A 26,003-nucleotide genomic window follows, 5' to 3' on the forward strand; every position below is an offset into this window, starting at 1 on the left:
GAGGGAACCGAGTCGCCTGGGATTTTCACTCGAATCCTAACTTGCCTCTCGGAGTTGGGCAGTCAAGGCAGAAGAATGCATGGGCTAGGCAGCCGAACGAAGCTTTAATATAGAGACGATACGATCTAGAGTCTTGCCGCCGCTGTTTGAAATAAGACGATGCCAGAGGATGTTCGGTAGACATTTGCAAGACAAGTTCAGCTTGCGGTCAGCTAGCTGATATCTCACAGGGGCGCCATATGGCCAAAATGGCCCAGCTGGTGCGAATATACCGGGACGTCGACAAAGGAGGCGCAGGTATCAGCGTCTGGGCCGGATGCGCTAGCCTACACAATCTAGTGTAGTGCGCCATGCAGGCAAGGATAGGAAAAAAAGCCGTTTTATGACAGCTGGAGCTGGAGCTGAGGGGCCGTTGAAGCGAGCTCGGCGCGGGTTGTTTTTGGTGATGATGCCGGGGGAGGAATTTGTCGTGCAGAGGGCCGGGGTTCAGCCTGGTCGAGCGAATATGCGGTGGCTGGAGGTGAGCACAGCGCTCAGGTGCTGCTTGATGGCTACAGAGTACATGGACCTGCATCTTTAACCGGACATCAGGCGTTGTAGGCCGTATCCGTGGATGCGTGCCAGGTACCGAATACTCGAGCCGGACCTAACAGCCGTCCAGTTGACGGTAGTACCTGCACAATCACATGCTTACTCCTTCGGGTTGCTTCATGATACGTGTGTGATATTATCTGTTATTCGTAGCTCGGACGAGACTGCCTACGTCAAAGCAGAGCATGGAAGACTTGGTTGTTCTTATTCGTAGTATTTCAGATATCTTTAGAAAGATAACCTACTTATGTTGATGAGGTAATGAAAGAGGATGAAACATAACACAGGTATAGGAACTATACTACTACTACACATATTATACCTTTATATCAAGGTATCTACTAATATCTATACTACACATATTATACCTTTATATCAAGGTATCTACTAATATCTATAATATTTCTATCCTATTATAAACTCTTTAGGAAAAATATAAATTTCCTTTGAACCAAGAAGAATGTTTACATAATATGCTGATACTACTGCAAGTCCCCGTCTAAAACGTGTGTTTTGTTATCGGGTAGCTGGAATAACGCAAACGCAGCATCATAACACTTGCTGCGCTAGTGTTTGCCGCTTTATCAGCCTTATCCTGCACTTTCTATCTATGCCCTTGTCTTTCAACTGCCCACCTTGTTGATAGTACTCGATATCAGTCGCTCTCCATCGTCACTTATCCAGGCATCGCCATGGCGGGCGCAAAGAAGAAGAAGAAGCCAGCAGCCAACCCGGCACGAGGCTTTGCCACGACCTCCGTTGCATCCAAACCTCGTCTGGAAGTGGCAGAGCCCACAGGGTCTCAGTCTTCCTCGGGCGTCAACACTCCCAAGACTGCCCCTCCAGCGGCATCAGATGGCCCCTCGTCGCAGTCGAAGCCGGCCGAGCAGAGTGGCGAGCAGACGGCGGCCAAGAAAGTTGAATTGAGCCCCGAGGAGTTTGAACGGCAGCTCGAGGAATCCGAGCTGCAGCTATTCGTTGACAAGTACTCCCAGAAGGTCAAGCGAGATGCGCAGCGCCAGTGCTTGCGGCTGGAAACCGACCGACGCCTGCTTCGGAGCCAAGCTGAGAACCTAAATACCCAAAAATGGCTGCCGCGGGAATTGATGGATCATATCCTAGACCATATCAAGGCCGAGAGCCGATTCTATGCGTCTAGCCTGTCATCCGAGAACGCTGGGCCTGGAAAGATGCCGTCTGAAGAAGATCTGGTATCCCGCATCTGGACGCTACAGCAGACACTCACCGGCGCCGGCTTCTCTGCGAACATCGTCGATAAGGCTATTCGACATATCTTGGATATCGCACCGAATATCTCGCCGGCTGCTCGAGATTATATCTGGGGCCTAGAGGAAGCCCTCGAGTGGCTTGCTCGTGAATCTCCGCTGGACGAGCTACCTCCATACGGAAACAAGTCCAAGGCCGCTCCCAAAGGTCAGCTTCTCCGTAGTATTCGATCATGACCATTCTCTGATTTCACAATCTAGATGCTGCTGATAACACATCCACCCCGCCTTCTCGCACGAGCACTCCCAAGTTGAGTCAGAGTCAAGCCACCCGAAACGAGAAGAGCAACGCGCCGAATCAACGATCGAGCAAAACCCGATCGGTTCCAAATGCGACATTCGACGGCGATATCGAACCGGATGACTTGATACCAGAATACGTCGCCACGAAGGCCAAGTTACTCGAATTGAGCCACCTGAAGAAGACAACGGCGCGGTCAAGATCTGCTAAGCAACAAAAGGAAGATGAGACGGATGCGGTATCAATGGCTTATCTTGAAGCCAAATTGAAGACAATAGAGTCCGATGTTCTGTTCGACAAGTTCTTGGCAGAGCAACAGTGGAAAAAGGAGAAGGCCGACTTGGAAAAACAACTCGCTTTGGCCAGGAAGACGGCCGCCGCGGACTCAAGCAGCCAGTCTCAGCCTGAAGATACCACGCCCCTGCCGGAAGCGGACGACGACATCACCGCTATGGCTGAGAAGATGGCACAGGAAATCCTAGCTGAGAACGACGAGGACGACGATATCGCGGGCTTGTTCGAGTCACTTCCACAGAGCGAGGTTGACCCGACCACTGGCAAGCTCCAGACCGTAGTAACCTCTTCCGACGGAGCACGGCTCGTTATTCGAGAGTTTGCTAAATGGACGGGCGTCAGTCCCAAACGCATCCTAGAAGAAGCCTGCCGTTCGAGGCAAGTCGGGACACTATACCCCAAGTCCCTGATACGCGAGCACACTACTAACAATGACCAGAGACCCTTCTGTCAACATCAGCTATACTGTTGTGTCCGAGGCCACGTTTGCTAACCGCCACTCGGTGGTCATTGGGTGGTCAAAGCCACAGGACGCTGCTCAGATCGTGGCAAATGCGGATGTCGAAGCCTCGATTGAGTCCACCCGCTTCCAATTTACTATGACCAAGGTTGCTACCCCCGATGTGAAGCAATCGGAGGCTTACATCGCCACGGCAGCGCTGTTTCACATATTCAGTGGTAATCCCAAGGAAGAAAAGGTCAATCTCAGGCTTCCAACCGTCTGGCGAGATTTCTGGTCTGAGATGGCCGAAGCCAAGAAGGAGCATTTCGATGCGCAGGATCGACTGGTTGTGAAAGAGATCAAGGCCCTTGTCCGCCAAAGGCAGGACCAGGAGTTGGAAGACGGTGTTGTCCTACAAGGCGCGTTCAGGGGTCGCAACAACGCCAAGAGCTCGCCAGAATCTACCGAGTCGGGGCATACCGAGCGATCAAGGAACGTTGAAAGCGATGACAACCTGAAGAAGCTGTGGGCGTCAAGGTCGAGCAGGAAGAAGTATGAAGCTATGTTGGTATGCAATAACCCCTATGCCCGATTTCTTCTCATAAGTGTGGTTCGTTGACGCGGATTCCAGCAATATCGAGAACAGCTTCCGATGTGGAAATTCAAAGGCCACGTTCTGGATGCTGTAGAACAGAATCAAGTGATTATTATCTGCGGAGAGACCGGCTGGTAAGTTGAGAATTCCGCTCCTGGATAAACGTTGTCCTCAACTAACAATGCTATAGTGGCAAAAGCACACAAGTACCAGCCTTTCTGCTGGAACACGAACTGTCGCAAGGCAGGCAGTGCAAGATCTATTGCACGGAGCCTCGCCGCATTTCTGCCATATCTCTAGCTCGTCGAGTAAGTGAAGAGTTGGGTGATGAAAAGGGCGATCTGGGAACCTCCAGGTCCCTCGTCGGCTATTCCATCCGCCTTGAGTCAAACACGTCCAAAGAAACGCGGCTTGTGTATGCTACGACGGGTATTGTTATGAGAATGCTTGAAGGCTCCAATGATCTTCACGAGGTCACACATCTCGTACTCGACGAGGTTCATGAACGCTCCATTGATAGTGACTTCCTCCTCATCGTCCTCAAACGCCTCCTGAAACGCCGCAAAGACTTGAAGGTCATCTTGATGTCTGCTACTGTTGACGCGGAGCGGTTTTCGGCGTACCTGGGTGGTGCGCCAGTGCTGAACGTTCCCGGCAGAACGTTCCCAGTCATGGTCCGCTACCTCGAGGATGCTGTTGAGCTCACTGGCTATGTGCCAAGCAATTCAGAGTCTGACCGGATTATCGACCTCGACGATGACACGCTCGAGACGGAAGTGGACGGACTCAAAGCCGAGATGGCCCAGAGCCTTGCCGGCTACTCAAACAGAACCAAGGCTGTGCTCGCTCAAATGAACGAATATCAAATCGATCTTGATCTCATTGTTGAACTAATTGCTCGAATTGCGGTGGATGAATCGCTACAGCAATACAGCAACGCAATCCTGGTCTTCCTACCCGGAATCGCAGATATCAGATCGCTGAATGACATGCTACTGGGGGACCCTCGGTTTTCGGCTGGCTGGCTTGTCTACCCTCTGCACTCCACAATTGCCATGGAGGACCAGGAGGCCGCTTTCCTTATACCCCCTCAGGGGATGAGGAAGATTGTGCTAGCGACGAATATCGCGGAGACTGGAATCACCATTCCAGACGTTACTTGCGTCATCGACACTGGCAAGCACCGCGAGATGCGATTCGATGAGAAAAAGCAGCTTTCCCGGCTGATTGATACTTTTATTTCGAGGGCGAATGCGAAGCAACGCAGGGGGCGTGCGGGCCGTGTGCAGAATGGGCTGTGCTTCCACATGTTCTCCCGGTATCGGCACGATACGCTGATGAGCGACCAGCAAATTCCGGAGATGCTGCGTCTCTCCTTGCAGGACCTGGCCATTCGAGTCAAGATTTGCAAACTCGGCGGCATCGAAGAGACGCTGAGCGATGCTTTGGATCCCCCTTCGGCCAAGAATATACGCCGCGCCGTGGACGCACTCGTGGATGTGCGCGCCTTGACTGGCACCGAAGACCTTACGCCCCTTGGATATCAACTGGCGAGGTTACCCTTGGACGTCTTCCTGGGAAAGCTCATCCTCTTGGGGACGGTGTTCAAATGCCTGGACATGGCCATCACCGTTGCGGCCATTTTGTCATCCAAGTCCCCCTTTTCTGCCCCCTTTGGACAGCAAACGCAAGCAAACAACGCGAGAGCAGCCTTCCGTCGTGCGGACTCGGATTTACTCACGACCTACAATGCGTATCTTGCGTGGAAGCGGGTATGCCAGGCAAATGGGGGCTTCGGAAAAGAGTTCCAATTCTGCCGGAAGAATTACCTTAACCAGCAGACTCTTACCAACATTGAAGATCTGAAAGGACAGCTGCTGACATCTCTGGCGGACTCCGGGTTCTTGTCCTTGACGGAGGAGGAGCGGCGAGCGCTTCTAAGACTTCGGTTTTCCGCCGGCGGCCGCGGCCGTCGACAACAGTTCGTCGACGTGCCCCAGCGGGTGAACCTCAACAGTGACAACGACATCGTTTCGACTTCCGTCATTGCATGGAGCTTTTATCCCAAGCTGCTTGTGAGGGATGTGCCAGGGTCCAAGGGCCTCCGCAACATTGGTAACAACCAGTCCATCAGCCTTCATCCAACCTCTGTCAACCGTACGCTGTTCGATGCGCGATGGTTGTCGTACTATACGATCATGCAAACCAAGTCGTGAGTCGCTCTCTGGCTCCATCCCCCCCATCCCTTTGTCGAAGGATATCTTCTAATTCTCAATGTAGGGTTTATCGTGCACATGAAACCACCGTGACAGAACCTTTCGCCATAGCACTGCTCTGTGGTGACGTACGCTGTGATGTAAGTCGCTTTCGATGGCCTTCTGAATACAATACTTGGTATCCGGTATATCTAACATGGGTTCCGTATCTAGCTATACTCTGGCGTGATAGTGCTGGATGGTAATCGGGGTCGCTTCGCCGTCCCGGATTGGAAGACGATGCTCGTCATCAAAGTCTTGCGCACACGGCTGCGCGAATTGCTCACTCGAAGCTTCAAGCAGCCTGGCAAACTGCTCACTGCACAGCAGGAGAAGTGGTTCGATGTCTGGCAGCGTTTGTTTTCGCAGGACTTTAACCAAGACAGGACCGTCAACACTATCAGCCTGTAAATGTTTTGGCTTGAACAGAGGGGGGATGTTTCTTCTTCTTCTTTTGTTTCGCCTGTCCTTCAGAGACCGGCCACGGATCATGGATATACAAAGGGTAAATACACCTGGGAGGCATTTGGGATAGGCATGTCCGCCGTCTGGAGGGCGAAATGGGAATCTCAGGACAGAAAACCAAGGCAAATTTCGAAACTGGAATCTGATAAGACTTGATTTTGTCCATCAAGTAGACACACGACAACTACTTGCGCATACATGTATTATATGTCCGTACATCAAAAGGTATATTTGGAGACGAGCTATAGATAGAATAGCGAAAACAATCCGAGGAAAATTGTATGACTCTCACGGCCTTCCTAATCAGCCTCGTCGGGTTTACTCTCCGGCTTCGAGCCTCTTAGGAACATCTCTTTGAAGTCTGCATTGCTCTTGGGGGCTGGCTTTCCGTCTTGTCCTCCTTCCCCTTGTCCTTGTCCAGTTTTGGCATTCGCCACAGATGACGCCTTCGGGGCAACAAAGCCCAGTCCGCGCTTTGGACCCGGTCTTCCCAGCGTCGGCCGCCTCACATTGACCGACGTGGGCGTGAAACCCTTGGCTGTGCTACTCTCGGACGGCTTGTCCTTGCCCTTACTCGCTGGGTCTTGCTTGCGCGGGACGATGCGATCTGGGACTCTGCCAGCTTTTGCGTGACGGAGCTCGTCGACGGACCCGACGCGCAATTTGTGGCCTTCAAACTCGACATTGTCCAACTGCAGGCTTGCCCGGCCCGCCACAGAGGAGTCGGCAAACTCAATCTTTGCACCGCCATGGCCAGGCTGCAAAACGAGCTTGACAATGGGGCCGAACGGCTCAACAAGCGCCCGCACCCGGGCGTCGTTGACAGTGTCGGGCAGACCCATGAGGGCGATGGTGCGCGCGGCAATATCAGCAGCCGAGGGCTTTGACGCCTTGTCGCCGTCAGCGTCGTCGGTCGCTTGATATGCCGGAGACGCGCGATCGTGGGCTACGGCATGAGCCGTGGGTTTCACAATGGAGGGCTTTGAAACCTCGACCTGGATGATTTGGTTCTGGAACTTGGTCTTGTTTAGATCTGACGCAGCTTTTTCAGCTTCATCCTTGGTTTCAAAGACGACGAAGGCGAATCCCCGGCCCTTGCCATTGATGTTTCGGGGCACGTTGATTCTCTGTATCGTTCCGTACTTGGAGAAGATGTCGCGGATCTCGTCTTCAGTTACCGAGGGGCTAAGACCCGAAACATGGACTTCTCGGCCCTCGGCAACGGCACCCTCGCGGCTTTTCTTGCGACTGGGGTCTGAGTACTTGGCCACGAGCTTATACTTCCCCTCGAGAAGGGTGCCGTCCTTGGCCACTGCTCTAGCGGACGCATCACCATCACGGAACGAGACGTAGCAGAACCGGCGGTGCGAGTTTACCTTGAGGCTCGGCCATCGAATACTCAGAATTTCTCCACAGTCCTGGAACAGCTGACGGATGAACTTTTCATCAGCCGCAGGTGGATAGTTGGTGACATAGATGGTCAAGTCATGCGCAGATCGCACACTGAGCTGAGATTGCCCAAAGAACTTGCCGTCTCTGAGTAGTGCGGATTGAGCCTCTTCTGGAGTACTGAACTCAATCATTGCCGTTGACGATTGACCATCTTCTTCCCGAACAAGCGCTGTGATGTTGTTAATGTGACCATAATCCTTGAAGTACTGGCGGAGCTTTGTCTGGGTGACCTCGGCGGGGAGGTTCGTAACAAGCACCGAGGTGTTTTCTCTGTCTCTCCGAAGGCTAGACGACGCCTCTCGCGCTTCATGCTCGCTCTTTTGGCGTTTATTGTTGGTATTGATAGGCTCCTGAGCATCTGCCGGGTCCTCTCGTTTCCTTTTCGAGTGGCCTGGGGACACCACCCCGGACATCGGCTCGTCACCATCGGTCGTCTGCGCGCCATAATAGGCAGCATACGCGGCGGCCTTCTCCTCTTGCTCGAGAGCACGTCGCTTCGCAATGGCCCTTTCGGCTTTATGCACGACATCTGCCGCTCTGCGCACGGAATGCGACAGTTCGTAGTCGTTGCAATGCTGCATGTAGACCTCCAGCACCTTCTCGGGCCAGTCGATCGTCCGCCGGTTGACAGCGCGCTGAAGGACTGCGGTGGCGAGCGTGGGTATCCGGAAGCTGACGCCGCCAGAAGAGGGCACGGGGCTGCTGCCCGTGTTGGTGGAAGAGAAGATGAGCATCTCCCACATATAGTAGCGGAACCAGAAGTCGTGGCTGTCAGCGTGAATCTGGGCCTTGGCGAGCTTGTTCCACTGCTTTCTCGCCTCGTCGATGGCTCCCTTCTTTTCCGTCAGATACTGGATATAGATGCGCTCCAGTCGAAACTTGGGGTCGCCTTGGAAGTCTTTGCCGTAAAGCCTTTTGCCGACGACCTCGACGTCCTCGAGAGCCGCGCTCAGCCCTACATCAGCCACATCGACAGCCTCATCTCCAGCGTTCGCATCCATGGCGGTTCGTTTCAGAAAGCCACACCACGCCACATACATCTCAATCATGCTCTCCATGCCGTGCTTGTACAGCTGGTTTTCGCTCGTCGCGGCGTGCTTGATTGACTCCACTTCAGAGAAGTCCAATTTCGCCTCTTCCGCGCATAGAATTAACCTATTCCATAAGCGACCGGACCAGGGGCAATGCTGGACGGCCCTGCGAAGGGCATTGAGTAGATATTCAGGGGCTTTGGTGTCGGCGTAGGAGGACGAGAGAAAGACTATGTGCTGGTGCCAAACCGACTCGTCGGATGCGAATACGCCGGTCAAGGCTCTGGCATAGAGTCCACAGCAGAGATTGAAATTGATGTCAGCCATGGCCTGGCCGCCGTGGACATGTGATGTCTCCCACTCGAGGTATTCGGCCATAATGGTCTTTTGGGCCTCCACATCGTCTGCGCGAGCTGCCTGTTGCAGCTTGAGCTCGAAGGGATCTCGCTCCGCCATGAGGCGCTTTGCTTCCTGGGATAGCGCAGTGATGTCCTTCATCGATTCCTCCCATGCGGCGCGATTGTATTCCGACAGGAAGCTCGAGTACATTTGCGACGTGTCGTCCCAGGTGAGATGAGGCGTGACGAGCCGATCGCGGAAGAGATGCGTGATGCGCTTAACACCTTCTGGAGTCTTGGTCTTCTCCAGCAGCTCCATCTCGAGCGATATCCAGCGGTTCCAGAGGACATGGCTGTCGCTGATGCGGTACTTGATGGCCTCGTAGCCCTGCTGCCACAGGTCCAACGCGGAGCCGAAGGAGAAGAGCTCGCGGCCCATCATCTGCTCCTCCTCGGACCAGCCGGCGGCATCGGACTGGCTGTCGGCCCAGAGAGACCAGAAGTAGTTGCAGTAGGCAAGCCATATCCGCAGGCTGCCGGGCTCGGCGCCGGCGGCGCGCTTGAAGAGTTCGACGGCATTGACGCGCTGCTCGAGATCGGAGGCGGTGCGCGTGGTTTCGTCGAGGTAGGCCAGCCAACTGTCCTCGCCTACAGGATTGGCCATGGTCGTCGTCGTCTTCGGCCTTTCCGGTGCGGCATCACAGGGCCCGCGGCATAGAGCAAGAAATGCGGTCCAGGCCAACGGAAGGGGAAGGCGAGATTGGAGTGTGAGGAGCGCGAAAAGGGCAGCCGTCGGGTGTTGACGGTGAGATGGGATGGGCTGGTCTGGCTGATGGGATCTGCAAGATGCAAAATGCTGGTGGTTGCCGTTTGTCCTACCAATAAGAGGTCGAGGTACTATGCAGACTGCTACAGTACAGTACCTTCAGGTTAGCCTACCGACCGCCTGATGTAATGCCGAGCTGCCTGTAGTTGTACCCATCCCAGCTTAGGAGCTAAGGAATGACCTCAGGCAGCAGCAGCCCTGGGCTGAGATGTACGAAAGAACACCCAATCGATCTTCACAACGAGATAAGGTATTCGCCCCCAATGCAATGACATCGCATCAAATACTACATTGAAGAGTCTCTACTCAGACTATTATGTGTCTCCCCTTCGTAATACTAAGCTATACCCAGACATCACTGCCGCCGGGGATACTAGTACTATTTCACCACTGCCGCACTATTCCTTTTCTGCCCCCGTTACAGCCTCAATGCCTTAGTACATGAAAAACCACCCATGATTCCATGTTTCAGATGGTCCCCCCTACATGTATCCGGTACTTTGCAGAATGCAGCAGGTCCCTCAGCGGCTACGGAGCTGGAAGCCAGGGCGTTGGAGCGCGTTATTAGCGCTGGCCGGGAGCTTGCAGTGGGCCCAGGACCGGGATTGCATCCCTATCATTAATGATCGGGGCTCCGTAGATCATTAAGGTACCTGGGAGTTGGATGCACAGCGTTCCATTCCTTCCAGGGACGTGAAGCTTGAGCCTTTACTCGTCCTCCATCGTGTCTTTCCGCAAGCGACTGCGATTCGGCCTCTCGTTCTCCTCCTCTTCTTCTTGTCTCTCTCTCTCTCTCTCTCTCTAGATTCACTCTTTTCTTACGAGGTCTGCCTCTTACAGATACAGACCACCCACGCTCCTTACGACTCTAAGCGAGACTTCTTCCACTTCTTACGCTCCTTCGACAACTCGTCGCTTCTCCCTTTTCAAGCCCCCTTCTATGGCCATTCCATCCGCAGACCTCGGCCATTCTCACTGATTCGTTCTCCCTTTCCTTGCGAGATCTGCATTCCACTCCTTCGGCGTCATTCTTTTTGCTCGCAGACTGCACAGCCTTTCGCGAGTCCGTTTCCGATAGCTGTCTGACCGTGTGTGCTGGTAACGCTCGGTCGTCGACGCCTATCTTAGCCTTCCTACTTCCTAATTGCCCGTCGTTTCAACCTTCTTGCACCGGAGCTTCGTGGCGTTGCCGTTCAATACAATACAATAGAAAGAGAGCGATTTGAGAAGGAGAGATAGAGGAAAAACTCGGCGGCTCCAACCGGTCTTTCTGCTCGCCCACTTCGTTCCAGCGGCCTGATTTCCAGTTTCGACACTTCTTCTTTTTTTCTCTTCTGTGTTTCTTTTTCTTTTTCCTTTTCTTTTTTTCCGGAGCAATTCAAGCGGGCGAGAACAGCAACTGGGAATTACCTTATCTTTTCAACATGCGGTACCTTCTTCCGGCGGTGCTTGGCGCACTGAGTCTGATCTACGTGGACGGTGTTGCCGCCCAGGATACACCGGCTTGTGTGGTAGGTCAATCCAGATGTTGACGACGTTGAGCATTCTCTGACGCTGCGGCAGCCTACATGTGCGAACCAAGTCAGAGGCCAGTTTGCCCAGTATGGCTGCGTTAATGCGGATGACGCTGCCTGTCTGTGTTCCAACGCCAACTTCGGATTTGGCGTTCGAGACTGCGGCCAGACTGGATGTGGTGCTACGGATGTCCAGATCCAGGCCTATCTAGCGGGATCCTTTTGTCAGGGTAAATTAGGGCCTCATCATACGGTCGAAGCATCTCGTGTACTCATCTGCTGATAGGACAACAATTGGCTTTTACGCCGACTGGAGCGCCGGCTGCTTCGACAGCGCCAGCAGCCGCAGAGACAAGCGCTCCGGCAGGCGAGACGACACCGGTTCCAACTGAGCCCCCGGCCTCGACCACTTCGGTTCCGGAAACGGCTGTCCAGACCTCCCCGCCGACCACGGCGCCACCGTCTACGACCGAACAGGTTACCACCACAGCGCCGGCTACCGCTCCCGCTCAGACCTCGGCTCCGTCGACTACAACCGCTTCCCCCTCGGGCACTACGAGCGCCGTGGTACGCCTTCTCACGTCCCATGACCATGGAGCTGCATGATCGCTAACGCTGAGTGACCTAGTCTTCCGAAACATCGCCGCCTGCTACCACCACGTCAGCAGACTCATCCACCTCTGTCGTCTCTACCACTTCTACTCCGACTGCTAGTGAAACGTCCGAAGCTGCTCCTGCGGCTGGTGGTGGCTTGTCTCAAGGTGCGGCTATTGGAATCGGCCTGGGAGTCGCAGTTGCCGTTGTTGGGATCGGGTTGGCTGCCGCGTTCTGGTTCTTGAAGAACCGCAGCCGGACCCACGACTCCTTCGACATTTCTCAACCTCCTCCCAGTTCAGGGCACGGCCAGGGCGCGTTCGAAAAGTATTCCAATGACATCGAAATGGTGTCCAACCGCTACGAAGACATGGTACCTCGGCAGCAGCCAAGAGCCATGGTGTAATCTGCATATCGTGTCCTTGATAGTCCTCAGGCGAACTAGCGATCTTTGCTCTGGTAGTGGGATTAGCTCACAATTGAGGACTGAACTTTGATCCGATTTCCATGTGTTTCCGTTGCATGGGTTATGTCGACGATCCGGAACTGAGAGGGGTTCAAGGCGATGCCTTTCATTCTCGAGAGTAAGCCTCTAATATGATGTAGTATTCGACGTTTGGCACAACAGAGAGCTGGATGACGGGCCATCCCAAGCCAGGGCCGGAGGTGTGTTCTCCTTCGGTCTCGCCAACAACGGATACTGTGAAAGGGGGCCTCGAGTTACATGACGCAGGGAGCCAAAGCTGATAAGAGTCTATCCAGTTGCCCGAGTGTGCTGTTTCTTTTCATTGTACATACTATATTGATACAGGTACATGCTCATTGTCATGCCGGCTCTAATTGCTGGGTCAAGTTTCAAAAATCTGGTCTGCTCCCAACTTTTCACCCAAACCCCAACGTCTCCTTGTCTCTACCACGAGTAATAGGGCCTCTGGCCATGCACCTTGCGGTTTGGTAGATGGACCCAGGGGCCCTTTTGTGCCTCCTTGGCTTTCAGCTCTTCGTACTCTCGGATTCTGGTTTTCTCCTCTTTGAGGATGACTGTGAAGCCTACGATAACACACGCGCGGCGGGGGCGCGGGTCAGCAACTCTGATCAAAGAGTGAAGGGGGGGAAATGAGGGGTGCCACGGATAATTGCGACGACCCCTCGGAAGAAGGGTAAGAGGGGTTGGAAGTATGTCTTACTGGTGCTTGGATGCTGGATGACGCCCATTCTCCCTCGGCCCTTGTAGTCGATCTCCTTTCCACGCCAGGGCCCTCGCCCGACCCACGACTGCGCAACATAGAGGCGAGTCGGGTCTGCAATCTCCAACCATTTGCCGTCCTTGTCCTGTACTTTTCGAGGCTTGTCGAGAACCTCCCCGTTGACCTTGCCGAGGCCCATGCCGCGCTGGACGATGGCCAAGTCCCGCGCCTCCTCCAGGTGGTACTTGACCTCGGCGGCGAACTTCTTCTTGGACCACTTCATCTGCTGGATGGCCTCGTCGACGGGCTTGCCGGCGACCTGCCGGGCCAGCATGACCAGCTTCTTGACGCTGGTGGGGAAGAAGTCGCTCTTGTGAATGAGCTCTCGCTCCGTCATCTTGATCTTCTCCTCCTTGGTCAGCTCCCCGTTCCGGCGCACCAGCTGAATGACCTTTTTCCGCTGCCACCGGATCCGAGCCCGGACATCTGGGTCGACCACCATGGCCAAGCTCTCCTTGGTCCGCTCCTCGGTTGGCTGCTGGGCAGCGGGCGAGTCGGGCGCCGGCTTTGCGGCCTCGATCTCCTCCTGGAAGATGTTGTCCTCGACTCCTCCCCGCATATTCCTCTGCAGGAACTGTTGTCGCTTCTTGGGGTCGTCGAGTTCGGAGGCGACTGGGACTTGGCCCTTGTCGCCAGAGTCCTTGGAGCTATTGTTGCCCCATCCTTTGAAGACGTTGATGGACCACTTGTGACGGCGCTGAGCGACCGCGCAGGGGCTTCGATTCGAGACGCATTGCGCCGGCGCCAACGATGAGGCTGGGGAGGATGGGCCTGCGTGCAACAATTGGTAAATCCCAGTCAGCCAGCGAACATGGATGTAAGGCGATCGAGTTTTCCCTTCCAGGTAACCTAGTAGGCAAAAGACAAATCACTTACCTGACAGCGCCAGCCGCCGAGTGGCCAGCCGTAGACTCATTGGTGCGACGATGCAGTAGCAAGCTGGCTTAACCTCAACTCGCTGTTCTACAGCCCATTGAAGAGGAACTCTGAAGATGCGACCCAGATTCAATCTTTCCCGCTTCGACTAACAAAAAAGTAGCCCAATTCTCACGAAACGCTTCTTTTTCGCACAGCCGAGAATCCGCCGAACAGCCATCATCGTGCCATCACGTGACACCGCCTAGCGGGATTAACATCAGACCATGCCATTGCTCGATCCATACCAAGAATCTCCATTTTCGCTACTCCAAACCCCCATTAGACAGCCAAACAACGCATCTCGCGGCTTCGCAAACAGCTTGGAAAGCTCCTCACTCACAATGGCTATCGCACCAATCACTGGAGTACGTCTGAGGCTCGACCAATGGGCGCGGAAATCGCACGGCAGCTCTTCTCGGCCGGTCCCGCCATGAAGCTTTTTGTTCCGGACGGCAGCTAACATGGGTTTTGCAGATGCTGCGGCGACAGCTTATCCTCGACCTCGGCGTCGGTCTTGGTAAATACTGAACCCTTCTCTAGTTGTCCGCGAAGCTTTGGCTCAGCTGCAAAACTGGAATTGCGTCTTCCTTGTTCCCCTTGGCTTACATCGCAACAGGAGCTGGCTTCGTCATGGCCAACTGGTACTGGTACGGACTCGATAAACGATAAACCATAACCCTGATTCGCGAAGAACATACCCGTCTGACAACGATACAGGTACGGCTACCACATGCCCCGAACCAACGGCCGAGACGCCTACTACGCCAAGAAGGAGGCCGAGCGAGCCGCCGCGAAACAGGCACAGTAAAGGGGGGGATTCATCTTGTCTAGACGGGCAGACGGGGAGAGAATGCGATATGAGCAACTGCTGGTCAAATAGAAGCTGGATTGGCGGGACCAATAGTCTGTCCATGGCTGCAGGAGCATGGCTGCCGGGTGGAAGCATCGGATGTCACGGGAAGAAAGAGTGGCAGCTAGGCGAACCTCTGCTTAGACTAATGAGTCTCGGGGCAATTCGACTGTATTACTATTTCGCTTGACATACGGCATTCCTTGTTCATGCGGGATCCTCTTCTCCTAGTGAAAGGAGCCGTGTTGAGGAGCCAGGGCCCTTTTCTGTGTGCTTGAAGCTCGTCTCGAGTGAAGCCAGTCCACATGGTCCATGTGTAGTCGAGACGTAAGGTATGCTTCCAAGTACATATAGCCTTGGGAGCCCTGCGACGGTGATGTGCGCGCGCATCTACCAGTGCAGCGAGACTTGGCTCGGCTCACTGAAGCCCGGCGACTCTGGCACGAGGAGTCGTAGTGAGCAGGTGAGACGGGACTTCCGAAAGCCAAAACGGCAGCGCTCCGACATGTCATGTCCAGCGCATACCCTCATCTAAGTGTCGTAGAGTAGGTATGTAATTAGACGCTCCAGAGATCGTAGTAGAAATATTAGTAGAGTGCTTTTGTCCTGCAATCTTGCTCAACTTGCAATGCGCCGGACCATCACGGCGCTGCCTCGTCGGCATCGTGCCAGCTCGACGACCACTGGTGCGGCTTCGGCGGCTCTTTCGTCCCGCTGCCCTCACTGCTGCTGCTGCTGCTGTCCGCTCTGGCTCTCTCCCCTTCCCAGGCGGTCGTCTCTACGGTAAACACGCCCTTTTTGTCCTTACACCTGAAATCATCAAATCGTCAGTTGAGCTGACTTCAATGGGTTCCAACCGAGAAGAAAGGGTAACAGCTTTAGATGAAGAAAAAAAGCCACTGTGAAGCCCGTTCCTCGGCGGGGTGTGCTCCTCAAATTCTCACTACCACCAACCTTCGAAACAGCCGGTCAACAGCAAAGCACCGCACCGGGCTCTCGCGCGTCAGCGGCCGCTGGACCTCGCATTTGTACTGCAGCATCTGGAAGAGCTCGCACGCCGAGAGGTCGATCCTGCGCGACACGGAGCCCGCGTCGTCGAGCTTCCGGCGCCGGCCCGAGGCGTCCTGCTGGATCCGAAGGGGCAGCTCCGAGGCGGGGAACGAGCGGCAGGGAGGCGTCATTCTTCTTTTGTTCTTCTTCTTCTTTGAATTTGGCGAGGGCGAAGCTTGAAATCTGTTTTGGGGCGGAAAAGATGGAGGCGGCGATGGGCGGACAGTTGCTGAAGGCGGTTGAGGAGGCCAGCTTGGATGAGGTAAGTTTTTGTTTTGCCGTCGCTGGCGCTGAGGCTTGTATGGCTTGGGTCACGAAATGCCGGGGGGCCTCGTTTGGCGACGGCTTCAGCTTCAAGTTGCAAAAACTGCGACAGAAAATGCTGTAGCTTCCTCTGAAGTCTAAGGGGTCTCTTCATATCGATGAACAAAGGGCGTTCAAACCTCATACTCAATCATTGAAGGGGAAGAAGAGAAGGGCCGCGAAATCAGACTTCCATCAACGATCATCTTGGACAACAACACCCCCCCTTTTAACGTGCTTCCTTCATCTACACACATAGCTTGCGACTTTTCACCTGAGAAGCAAACACTAATCCCGGATAATATGGCACCAGATCCTCGACAGCTTTCGCGCATCACTGGCTCTCGAAAAGACTCCAGCAAGCGGCACCGGCACTGGGCGAGTCAAGCTCACGCACCTGGATCAACTCGACCAGCTCGCCGCCCGACAGTTTCGAGCCACCCAAGCGCCCACAATCGCCCTCTCTGGCCGCAGCCTTCCGCTGGTATACAAGGTGATATCGACGCTCGTCTCGCCGCCCCATTCCAGGGCGCTCTTCGTCCTCGACCTTGAGGGCCGCTTCGACGCCACTCGCCTCACATGCGCCGACAATGATTTGCAGCACGTCTACGTCCAGCAGTCGCCCTGCGACGAAAGCTCCGGCACTGACCTCGAGGTTATCCGATCTTTCATCTCGGATGCCGAGCACTTCATGATCTACGACAGGGCTTCTGCAGCGTCCCTCTCTCGTGAGTTCTGGGGCACGATTGTGCTCGGCGGAATGGGGGCGGGCGATCTGGTTGCTGCGTGGAAAGGTTGGCTTCACGTGGAACGCGAACACGTCGCAGAGTATTCTATGAGAATCACCCTCGAAGAGGCCTTTGAGAGACGATCTGATAGACAGGAGGCTGTGGACCGTTCTGGTTGGGTTGCAGCATCGCAGTGGGGGAGATTTGTCTTCCTTGAATGATTCATATTCACGGTTGAGCATGACGGTGCCAGAGTAAGTTGATATAATCAAAGACAACCTATCTAGGCAAGTGTCTAACATCCTGATTGATGTAGTAAGAGAATCTAATATCAGCGCGATAGATCGCTTGGGGTATATGAAAAGGGGACATCAGCTTCTGCCAATGACAACGAAAGTGTCTTGAAAGAAGGGAAAAGATGAAAAAGAGAAGAGAAGGGAAAAGAAAATCACTCATGCTCCGTCTGAGTGCATCAAAAAAAAACTCCAGGTACTCCATCACACAATGCCCTTTCGCAAAAATATCCAGTACCAGCAGGCAATCAAAACGCTTCATACAGAAACGAGCATGTCATCATCCACGATAGCCGGGTTGGTCTCCGTACCAGCGCACTCCGACTGACCCAGAACATTGCGCTTGAGCGACGACACCACCTTCTTGCGCATCTCGCGCTGGATGCCGTGGTGCACAGCATCGAGCACGGTGTTGACGGTCACGCGCGGCTTGTGTGCCGGCTCCGTGCCGTCCTGGTATACGCCCGTCTTGACCAGGATGCTGTACCAGTCGTTGTCGGCGACCTGGTTGATGGCGTTGGTGCCCTGGATGTCGCTCTCGGGCGTGTCGCCGACAAAGTACACCGTCTGCGGCGGCCCGGAGATGCCGTGCTCGGTGCTCCGCCACGACTGCATCAGCCGCTCGGCGAACTCAAAGGTCGAGACCTGGGGCTTGCCAAAGGCGTGCGTGTGGAGCTTGCCCTTGCCATCCGTCAGATCGCGAAAGGTGATTTCGAACATGCGCCGGAGAGCCCCCATGCCGAGGCGCACGTGCTCGTGGGCAGCAGACCAGACGACGTCGTTGTGGGAGAAGTAAAAGGGGGGGCCCTCGTCAAAGGTCTCGCTGCGGGTCCCCAGCCGGCCTTGCTGGGACATGGCCACGTCGAGCATGATCTGGATGTCGCCGGCCCAGTCCCGGGAGTCGGCAAACACGAAGACGGCGTCGATGACGACGTCGTCAAAGTTGCGCTCGCGCGAGTTGGCCAGCTCTTCGGGCGTCAGCTTGCGGAACGGCGTGGTGGCCGCGTTGTGCTTGATGATGTCTCCGGGCGTCACGACGTCTTTGAAGCCGTAGCCCTCGGCGACGAGACGGCACTTCTCGCCCTCGCCGCCAATCACCAGGACTGTGTTGTACTTGTTGGCCATTTCCCTCATGGGCGTGTGGCCGCAGATGAACTGCCCGGGCTTGATCTCGCGCTGGAGCTGGCGAGATAGATCTTGGCAGCGCTCTTCCTCGGTCTTGCCGCCGCCGTTGGTAAGGAAGATGTGAGGGCTAAGGAAAGTAAACGTTAGATGGATGTTTCACTAGACGACACAAAGAGCGAAACCATTATTATATTGATATACACTTACATTTTCATTCCATATTCGTTCTCGCCATCAAGGACCTTCATGGCCTCGATGGCCTCTGGGATGGGGCGGCCGCCTCGGACAAGGACGCCGTCGATATCAAATGCAAAGACAAAGGAGTCGGCAATGACCTCAGAGTCGAGGGGTGAGATGGGGGTTGGGATGCTGGAGACGCTGTCTCTTGAGCTGCCCGATGATGCCAGCTCAGGAGAGCTAGGCAACGAGTCTGTCTCGGCTACCCTCACGTCGAGGTCTTTCTTGACCTGTGCAACATGCTGGTAGAACTCGGTCTGCTGCTCCTTGCTGAGAGTGGCCATGGTGACGGGATATTTTTGTTATATCTCCTATTATGGTCTTTGGTGATTTTTTGGTTGTCAACTGCTCTCTCACAAGGATGTAAGAGACCGGGGGGGAAGATGTCAAGATGATGATATGTAAGTGAGTACCAGCTCCCTGTAGATGCAATGATTCTACCGTCAAGAACGGTGGAGGAAATCAAGGTCTTTATAGATTCTCGCCGTCTCGAGCCCAGCTTCGATCATACACCCCCCCGAGTGCATCCAACACTTTGGCTGAGCATCAGCCTTCTCCACGCGGGTTCCACTCGGGCCATGCTGGGAGCAATTCGAGTCATTTCCCTTGCTGTTTCTCCAGGTTTTTTGCGTTGGCGAACTCTGAACTTTGACAAACAGCATGTTGACAAGTGCTCCAGTTGTTTTTTATCCACAGCCAGGTTCCACCTCCGTGAAACCCGCGGGCTGAGATATGGGCAAAGGAGTGACGGTGTTGTGGAGAAGGGCCGGTAAGCCACTACGTAGGTCAGAGCCAGGCTGAGGAGGCTGAGAGTTTCCTTGACAGTTTTTCCTTGTGATATGTGAAAGCTCAGGTAACTGTCTATCTGCTTATTCACTGTGATAAGGTGGTGAAAGCTACCTTACCCAGCATATAGAAAGCCCTCTCGCCGCGATGGCGGGTGGCGCATCCTGCTTGCCTGCATCGCCATTGGCAGAAAGAGAACTGCATCATGCATGTAGGGACATGTAGGCACATGTAGCTTTCAGGTGGCTCTTACATGGCGACGTCATACTCGGCTCACAAAGGTGACGACTGCACCATGTATGTACATGGCCACAAGGCACATGTATCCCATTGCTGAGCCCGTCGAGGAGATATACAAGTCGCTATTATGGAAGACAACACAGTAGCAGTGTGTCCTTGCTGATGCCCTTATCTCCCCGATGAATAGAAATGGCCGAAGCCGATGTCAGTCGCGGATCTTTGCCCTGCACATCGAAACCGACATGCGAGCCGGCGCTCATAGTGGCAAACGCCAGAGAACCAGGAGAACCGAAAGCTTGCCAAGAAGCCCCCTTCCTCCAATCGCGCCTCTGCCTTGCTTTGTACATACATACATTAGCAGTGGATATCCCCCTTGGGTGCACCGGTCAGCGGCATTTTTTTCTTCACAAAACAAGCGAATGAGCGAATGATAATGGACGAGCTGATAACGGCGTCGTTGACAGCTGGCCGGAAGCCCTCTGAGATGGAGGGTGCGGTATATGAAGATCTCTCAATCTGAGAAGCCGCCCCGGCCCCTGGGCTCGTGTAAACCGGATGTTGGTGGGTGGGAAGGCCGCCCTATTGGCTTGAGGCGGGAAGAAGGGGGGACAGAGTTTTCGAGAATGGGAAGCGGACGGGATTACAAGCAAAGATGATCAGCTGTTTTCCGCACCGTGAGAAGCTACACATCACCGAGATGATGCAGATCTGAGCGACATCTAGGAACAGGATGGCGAGATGTTGGTCGCCCTCTTTGGCCCTACCCTTTCGTGTACCCTGGCAGGTTGCAAGACTGTGCCACACCGGAATCATCTCCCTTGCTCGGATCCCGAGAGGGGATCGCCATGGGAATTCCTGTGTACGTGCAATGTTGGTAGACCGCTTTTAAGTTCGGCCTGATTTGCGATTGTGAGAAACGACCTGGAAGAAGCAACCCAAAAGATACCTGGCACATGTCAAAAGGGAAGAAAAGACGAGGAGGAACAGCATCCAAGGCTGGCCGGTTCCACTGTGACGTCAAGCCCGGCCCACCCGAGAGGGTCAACCCCGGACCCGGGACGGGGCAGCGGATCCTCCCCGGAAACCATCGGACAAGGGGGAATCTCTATGTATCTCTCATGTCTCTCCATCAAAAAGAAAAGGGCGGAGCAGTAATTTTCACACGTTGATGAGCAAAGGCCCGGTTGCAGCTGCATCTGCCTCTTTTTTTGTTGTTATGTAAACGCCAAGCCCTATTCGTTACGGTGGCTGTCACAGTTTTCAGGGGAGGACCCGGGGGGAGAGACGGCAAGAGAAGCTGTTTATGGCCGCGAACAACACCAGGCGAGCTCCATAATGACATACGGCTGCATGTTGTGTCTTTTTACATATTCCTGCGCGCGCTTTATTCCTTGGCCAAGGACCTTTTCATCCGAACTCCAGGCCGCGCTGATGCAAAAACGCAAAAGTACCGCCGCCGCCGCCGTTGTTTTACGTGAGTCAAATCAGCCGCTGCCAAGTAAACACGCAGATGCGCTTCGAGCCCATCATGACGACTGCCAGTGACACATACAAGCCTATGGTCCTGGACTTGAACTTTCAAACACATGCTGGAGTAATAGACATGCGGGATGATATAGGTATTATCATCAACTCGCTTCGAAAAAAGACAACACCGCTCTAAGAAGGAAACAAAAGGAGACGCAACACCTCATTCTACTATTACTGCAAGTTGACAAACAGCCCGCCGTCCACCAGCAGCTGGGCGCCCGTCACATAGCCGCTCAGCTCCTCGCAGGCCAAGAAGATGGCCGGGCCCGCCAGATCCCCAGGCTCGCCCGTCCTCCCCAACGGGATCCGGCCCTCCATGTAGCTCCGCTTGGCGTCGTCGGCCAGGTCCTCCTCGTTGAGCTGCGTCCGGATGGTGCCCGGCAGCAGCGCGTTGCAGCGGATGCCGTACTTGCCCAGTGCGTCTGCAGGCCGCCGCCCACCAGCGCCGAGATGGACGACATGCCGATGATGCTGCCCCCCGTCGGGCTCTGGTGCAGCGCCATCTGGCGGGCGGCCGCCTGCGTCACGTAGAAGGCGCCGTCCACGTTTGTCCGGAACGTCTTCTCCAGCAGATCCGGCGACAGCGTCAGGAAGTCGGCAAAGGTGCACACGCCGGCGTTGGACACGCAGATGTCGAGGCGCCGCGCCGGGCCCGAGTGCTCGACGGCCCTGGCCACCAGCTTGGCCGCGGTCTCAACCTCCCGCACGTCGCCGGCCTCGTGAGCGAGGCGGCCGGCAGCAGGATCCTCGGCCAAGATGGCGTTGGCTTCGGCAATGAGCGAATCCAGGTGCGCCTGGTCCTTGTCCAGGCCGAGGTGGTTGACCACGACGCTGCATCCCTGGCGCAGATAGCCGAGGCAGATGGCCCGTCCGATGCCAGTTGTTCCACCTGTGATGATGGCGGTCTTGCCCGCCAGAAGCCCCTTGAGCGGCATGACAGCTGTGGCGGCGTCTTAGCCGAGGTTTTGATCGGAAACAGAAGTGCAAAATGTTACTGCTCCGTACTGTATGGTTGTAGAGTCTGCGTGATAGCAACGTGTCCGTGTATTGATCGATTCAATCCAGAGGCCCTCAAGAATCAATCATCAATGCTGAGCGTAGATAATAGTGAAACCGTCTCGTCGTCGATCTCTCGCTGTCGTTCACCATGCGGGGAACAAGGTGTTGAGGGGCACCAGAGAAACTGCCAGGTCCAAGTAAGCGCGGCGCAGAAATAACCGTTCCTTAGGTACTGTCCTCCTTTCGTTTTGCAGAACAGTCTTCTCTTGTAGAATCAATGAAGCCCGTTGTGAGGCTATCGCCATCTCAACGACTCTATAAATGCGGCTCCACGTTGACGAGGCCCGTTACCTGCGGCAGAACTCCATCCGAGCCCTCGGGGGCTTCTAGGGCGAGCAAGCCCCATCCCACCGTTTCTGATCGACCCCACAATACGGTGAGCCCCTCTGCAGTCTGGAATTCGCAACGGCGAGTCATACTGTAACCCCCCTCTCGTCCCGAGCCACCGTAAAATATTGCTCAACCGTCCCCATAGATCTGGATCTGGGTCTTGGGGGAGTCGACGCAACAACAACCCGCGTGCAGGGCACTCGCGAGCCGGTGGGGTCACGATGCCTCTGCGACCCCTTTAACCCCCCAAGTCTTCCCCAGGTTTTAGCACAAGGCAGTTTTATGGAGTCGTGTATCCGCATCTTTGCTTACCTACGGGCACACATGGCGGATTTGTCACAAAACGCCTCCATCACGAAAGATGCAAGGGCTGGGTGAGCCCTGGTTCTCGACCAGTTGCATATGAAACACGAACATGACAACAGCTGTGCTATTGGTATTACATGTCGATGTTACCTAGTGAACTCAACGTTGCATTGAAGATTGTGCTATGTATAGAGAGTACTTTCTTTTCCTTGATTATTAAACTCTCTCCCAAGTATCGGCTGACAATGCCATCTTTATGACTCCGACTCGGGAGCGTCTATATCGGACCACCCTCTTCGGCGCCGTTATTGCGACTCGCATAAGCAACTCTGAGTGAATTCACACAATGCTCTCTACGCCGACACGCCGTTGGCTGGTTTGTCATCGCCATTTTGAGACGGCGGCGCGGGCTGCTGTACAGGAGGGGGGCTGAGGAGGTAGTTTGAGGGGATGAGCTTGGAGCGGGCAGCGTTGTTGATGGTCAAGCCAAATCCAGGCTTATCCAGATCACTCGCCAGTAGAAAACCCTTGGTCGGGATGGGCTCGTCAATGAACAGGTCGCCAAAGACGGGCAGCACACTCTTGCCGTCGGGAGAGTTGGCGAGGTACTCCTGGAACGGCGTGTTGGGCTGCGAAATGACAAAGTGGTAGCTGTACGGACCGCTGGCGTGCGGAACGACGGGGATGTCGTACGCAGCCGCCATGGCCGAGACCTTGAGCAGCTCCGTCATGCCGCCCAGCCACATGACGTCGGGCTGGATGATGTCGAGGTTGCGGCCTTCAATGAGCTTGCGGAACCCAAAGCGGGAGTACTCGTGCTCGCCCGTCGTGAACTTGACCGTGGGGTGCGCGCGCTTGATCTGCTCGAAGCCATCCGTGTCGTCGGGAGACAAGCACTCTTCCCACCAGTTGATGTTGAACTCGGCGCACGCCTTGACCAGCTCAATCGTATACGAGACGTTGAGGCTCATGTAGCAGTCGACCATGATGGGGAAGTCGGGCCCGACAGACTCGCGATGCTTCCGCAAAAACTCCACATTCTTCCGGAGTCCCTCGTGGCCTTCCTCTGGGCAGAAAGGAAGCGGCACCTTGGCACCCCAGAAGCCCATTTCCCTGGCTGCTGTTGGCTCCGGCCCGGTACAGTAAAAGTTGAGGCGCTCCTTGGTGGCTCCGCCAATGAGTTTATAGACAGGCTCGTTCCGGACCTTGCCCAGCAGGTCCCAGATGGCCAGGTCAATGACAGAGATGACGGCGATGGGAAGCCCCTTGCGGCCGTAAAACATGGAAGCGCGGTACATCTGCTCAAAGAGCAGGTTTGTGTTCCGCGGATCAGCCCCAACCAAGAACCGCTCAAAATGCTGGTGAACCAGCCAGCATGCAGGAGGGCCTTGTGAGCAGAAAGGAACGGATCAGTACCGGGAGTTGAATAATGGCATGTTCGTTGAAGACTGATGAGATTCAGATCGCTAAATGCAATAGATGCTCACCTCCAAAGCCAGTTGCAAAGCCGACAGTCCCGTCAGACGCCTCTATTTCCACCAGAAAGGAACCGAGGACGTTGATGCCCCAGCTGGTACGCGATTTGCGATACTGCGACCATTGCGAGCATGGCGTAGAGATGTCACTGTCGATGAGCCTGTGAAGGAGGGAGAAAAGAGTGTCAGCCCTCATCGCTCAGAACCGCCATACTACTAAGAAGTAGGTAGTATGCATAAGTGCCCACATACCAGTGACCTCCTTTGACGTTGTGATAATCACCGCCTATTTCGCATCACGTCGTTAGCACATATAAGTGAGGTCTGATGCCGACAATGAGGACAAGCCACAGCTTCGAGCTGTTGTCTCAACATACCAGAGCCCACGCCGCCAATGACGTAGGACCTCACGGCCTTGATCGTGGGGAATTGCCGGACCGAGCTACTCGTGGTATGCATGATGCTTGGTTAGTTTGTTGGAGTTGGCAGAGGGAGGACCAGCGTGCAGCTGCAACAACAGGAGAAGGCTGGAAATATAGAGGATTTGGTGTGCAGAAATGGGTTTGCCAACGACCACCGGATATGGAGATGCGGGTGACAGGCGTGCAAATCGACGTGTGGGGTGCCGGTGGTGTTGACGAGAATCGGGCTGAGATGACCCGAGGGCCGCCTTGGGTGAGAAGTGGCGATGGGAAGAGCGCAAAGCTACAGAGCAGTCCAAGTATAATTAGTTTGATCAATAGAGCGAGGAATAAAACCAGGTACCTGAGTCGTGAACATATTGGGTGTTGACAGTTGTAGCATCTGTTAATCACAGCTACCTAGGACACCTACCCGAGATACATGGTAGACGATGGATATCAAGCAACGTGATTGAGGTCTCTGCCATTCACAGTCTAGGTATGCAGGTAAACTCTAGAGAGGCCATCGAGTACCTGGACGCGGAACAAGCAGTGTCCTCTCGTTTATTTTACCTAATGAAAGCTTGGGGCCGCTATCTACTGCTGAATCCATACATAAGGTACCTATCCTGTGTGGTCCATCTGCTGCAGTCTGTCCAAGGGACTCAACGGTTGACTGAGTCTTCCCAGCGGCAGAGAAGAATAACAACGTAGAGGTAGATTCAAAGATAGATTTCCCTTTTAATATTACCTATTATGTTTTGCTAATCCAGAGCTCAGAGCCTCTGATATACTTGTAGAAGCCAAGTACTAGAGCCTATAGCCTCCGATGTCGTAGCATGCACAGACATCAAATACCGGTACTTGGTAGCACCACGAATTACCCTGCCATTTTCCCTCCTCCAAGCCCCTCACTCTTCTCCCTCCTCCTCTCCATTTCCCCTCCCCCAGCTCAATCTCACAGCGGCAGCTCCACACTGTGGGTTCCGCGGCACCGCAGGTCAACCGTCCGGCTCTCGTCGTCGCCAATGAGCGTCAGTCTGGCCAAGCCTCTGACCGCGGCTCCGTCTCTCTCGAGCCAGGACAAACACCAGCTCCGCATCGTCGGCCTCTAATATCATTGACCCGGCCGCCCAACGTCCTCCCGCTGGCCTTTATCCCGAAACCACACGTGCGCATCCATCCAGCGCTCCTCGTTGCT

At 54.7% G+C, this 26,003-nt stretch overlaps 10 protein-coding genes across 10 annotated transcripts; 4 read left to right on the forward strand and 6 right to left on the reverse strand.

Moving 5' to 3' along the window:
* Window positions 1-1,269: 1,269 nt before the first annotated feature.
* Window positions 1,270-6,115, forward strand: BBK36DRAFT_1176485 (P-loop containing nucleoside triphosphate hydrolase protein; the record flags this gene model as incomplete). The annotated part of the gene is made up of 7 exons (XM_024896023.1): window positions 1,270-2,025; window positions 2,079-2,753; window positions 2,854-3,422; window positions 3,486-3,583; window positions 3,640-5,661; window positions 5,730-5,805; window positions 5,879-6,115. Exons 1-7 carry the CDS (start codon window positions 1,284-1,286, stop codon window positions 6,113-6,115), a joined length of 4,419 nt encoding a protein of 1,472 aa, XP_024747842.1. The 5' UTR covers window positions 1,270-1,283.
* A 353-nt stretch (window positions 6,116-6,468) lies between these two features.
* On the reverse strand, window positions 6,469-9,654 carry BBK36DRAFT_1123685 (hypothetical protein; the record flags this gene model as incomplete). The annotated part of the gene is made up of 1 exon (XM_024891088.1): window positions 6,469-9,654. One exon carries the CDS (start codon window positions 9,652-9,654, stop codon window positions 6,469-6,471), a length of 3,186 nt encoding a protein of 1,061 aa, XP_024747843.1.
* Window positions 9,655-11,240: 1,586 nt separating this feature from the next.
* BBK36DRAFT_1123219 (hypothetical protein) lies at window positions 11,241-12,330 on the forward strand (the record flags this gene model as incomplete). Its single annotated transcript, XM_024891028.1, has 4 exons — window positions 11,241-11,327; window positions 11,380-11,560; window positions 11,617-11,897; window positions 11,959-12,330. The coding sequence occupies 4 exons, from the start codon at window positions 11,241-11,243 to the stop codon at window positions 12,328-12,330; spliced, it is 921 nt and encodes a 306-aa protein (XP_024747844.1).
* Window positions 12,331-12,814: 484 nt separating this feature from the next.
* BBK36DRAFT_140492 (ribosomal protein L22) lies at window positions 12,815-14,152 on the reverse strand. Its single transcript, XM_024897468.1, has 3 exons — window positions 14,044-14,152; window positions 13,112-13,887; window positions 12,815-12,974 (listed from the first exon to the last, which is right to left on the reverse strand). Exons 1-3 carry the CDS (start codon window positions 14,085-14,087, stop codon window positions 12,835-12,837), a joined length of 960 nt encoding a protein of 319 aa, XP_024747845.1. The 5' UTR covers window positions 14,088-14,152; the 3' UTR covers window positions 12,815-12,834.
* A 278-nt stretch (window positions 14,153-14,430) lies between these two features.
* On the forward strand, window positions 14,431-14,897 carry BBK36DRAFT_5940 (cytochrome-c oxidase, subunit VIIa; the record flags this gene model as incomplete). Its single annotated transcript, XM_024898325.1, has 4 exons — window positions 14,431-14,454; window positions 14,564-14,606; window positions 14,706-14,736; window positions 14,807-14,897. The coding sequence occupies 4 exons, from the start codon at window positions 14,431-14,433 to the stop codon at window positions 14,895-14,897; spliced, it is 189 nt and encodes a 62-aa protein (XP_024747846.1).
* Window positions 14,898-15,580: 683 nt separating this feature from the next.
* On the reverse strand, window positions 15,581-16,120 carry BBK36DRAFT_1170227 (hypothetical protein; the record flags this gene model as incomplete). Its single annotated transcript, XM_024895417.1, has 2 exons — window positions 15,581-15,749; window positions 15,894-16,120. 2 exons carry the CDS (start codon window positions 16,118-16,120, stop codon window positions 15,581-15,583), a joined length of 396 nt encoding a protein of 131 aa, XP_024747847.1.
* BBK36DRAFT_1135828 (hypothetical protein) lies at window positions 15,896-17,246 on the forward strand. The gene is made up of 3 exons (XM_024892775.1): window positions 15,896-16,128; window positions 16,188-16,251; window positions 16,606-17,246. The coding sequence occupies exons 2-3, from the start codon at window positions 16,192-16,194 to the stop codon at window positions 17,239-17,241; spliced, it is 696 nt and encodes a 231-aa protein (XP_024747848.1). The 5' UTR covers window positions 15,896-16,128; window positions 16,188-16,191; the 3' UTR covers window positions 17,242-17,246.
* Window positions 17,247-17,374: 128 nt separating this feature from the next.
* On the reverse strand, window positions 17,375-18,599 carry BBK36DRAFT_1135829 (hypothetical protein). The gene is given in 2 exon segments (XM_024892776.1): window positions 17,375-17,429; window positions 17,449-18,599. 1 exon segment carries the CDS (start codon window positions 18,436-18,438, stop codon window positions 17,572-17,574), a length of 867 nt encoding a protein of 288 aa, XP_024747849.1. The 5' UTR covers window positions 18,439-18,599; the 3' UTR covers window positions 17,375-17,429; window positions 17,449-17,571.
* A 2,803-nt stretch (window positions 18,600-21,402) lies between these two features.
* Window positions 21,403-22,166, reverse strand: BBK36DRAFT_1142481 (NAD(P)-binding protein; the record flags this gene model as incomplete). The annotated part of the gene is made up of 2 exons (XM_024893528.1): window positions 21,403-21,639; window positions 21,672-22,166. 2 exons carry the CDS (start codon window positions 22,164-22,166, stop codon window positions 21,403-21,405), a joined length of 732 nt encoding a protein of 243 aa, XP_024747850.1.
* A 1,113-nt stretch (window positions 22,167-23,279) lies between these two features.
* BBK36DRAFT_1123007 (enolase C-terminal domain-like protein) lies at window positions 23,280-24,860 on the reverse strand (the record flags this gene model as incomplete). The annotated part of the gene is made up of 4 exons (XM_024891002.1): window positions 23,280-24,313; window positions 24,414-24,562; window positions 24,654-24,687; window positions 24,779-24,860. The coding sequence occupies 4 exons, from the start codon at window positions 24,858-24,860 to the stop codon at window positions 23,280-23,282; spliced, it is 1,299 nt and encodes a 432-aa protein (XP_024747851.1).
* Between the last annotated feature and the right edge of the window lie 1,143 nt (window positions 24,861-26,003).

This window comes from Trichoderma citrinoviride (assembly GCF_003025115.1).
Source record: "Trichoderma citrinoviride strain TUCIM 6016 unplaced genomic scaffold BBK36scaffold_10, whole genome shotgun sequence".
NCBI lineage: Eukaryota > Fungi > Ascomycota > Sordariomycetes > Hypocreales > Hypocreaceae > Trichoderma > Trichoderma citrinoviride.

Coding starts and splice junctions, on each gene's coding strand:
- BBK36DRAFT_140492 (XM_024897468.1), bottom strand. CDS start 14,087: ATGAGTCTACGGCTGGCCACTCGGCGGCTGGCGCTGTCAGGTAA. Junction 13,888..14,043: donor CGGCTGGCGCTGTCAGGTAA/GTGATTTGTCTT, acceptor CTCGAATCGAAG/CCCCTGCGCGGTCGCTCAGC. Junction 12,975..13,111: donor CATCCAGCATCCAAGCACCA/GTAAGACATACT, acceptor GTGTTATCGTAG/GCTTCACAGTCATCCTCAAA.
- BBK36DRAFT_1135828 (XM_024892775.1), top strand. CDS start 16,192: ATGGAGGCGGCGATGGGCGGACAGTTGCTGAAGGCGGTTGAGGAGGCC. Junction 16,252..16,605: donor AGGAGGCCAGCTTGGATGAG/GTAAGTTTTTGT, acceptor ATATGGCACCAG/ATCCTCGACAGCTTTCGCGC.
- BBK36DRAFT_1135829 (XM_024892776.1), bottom strand. CDS start 18,438: ATGGCCAACAAGTACAACACAGTCCTGGTGATTGGCGGCGAGGGCGAG.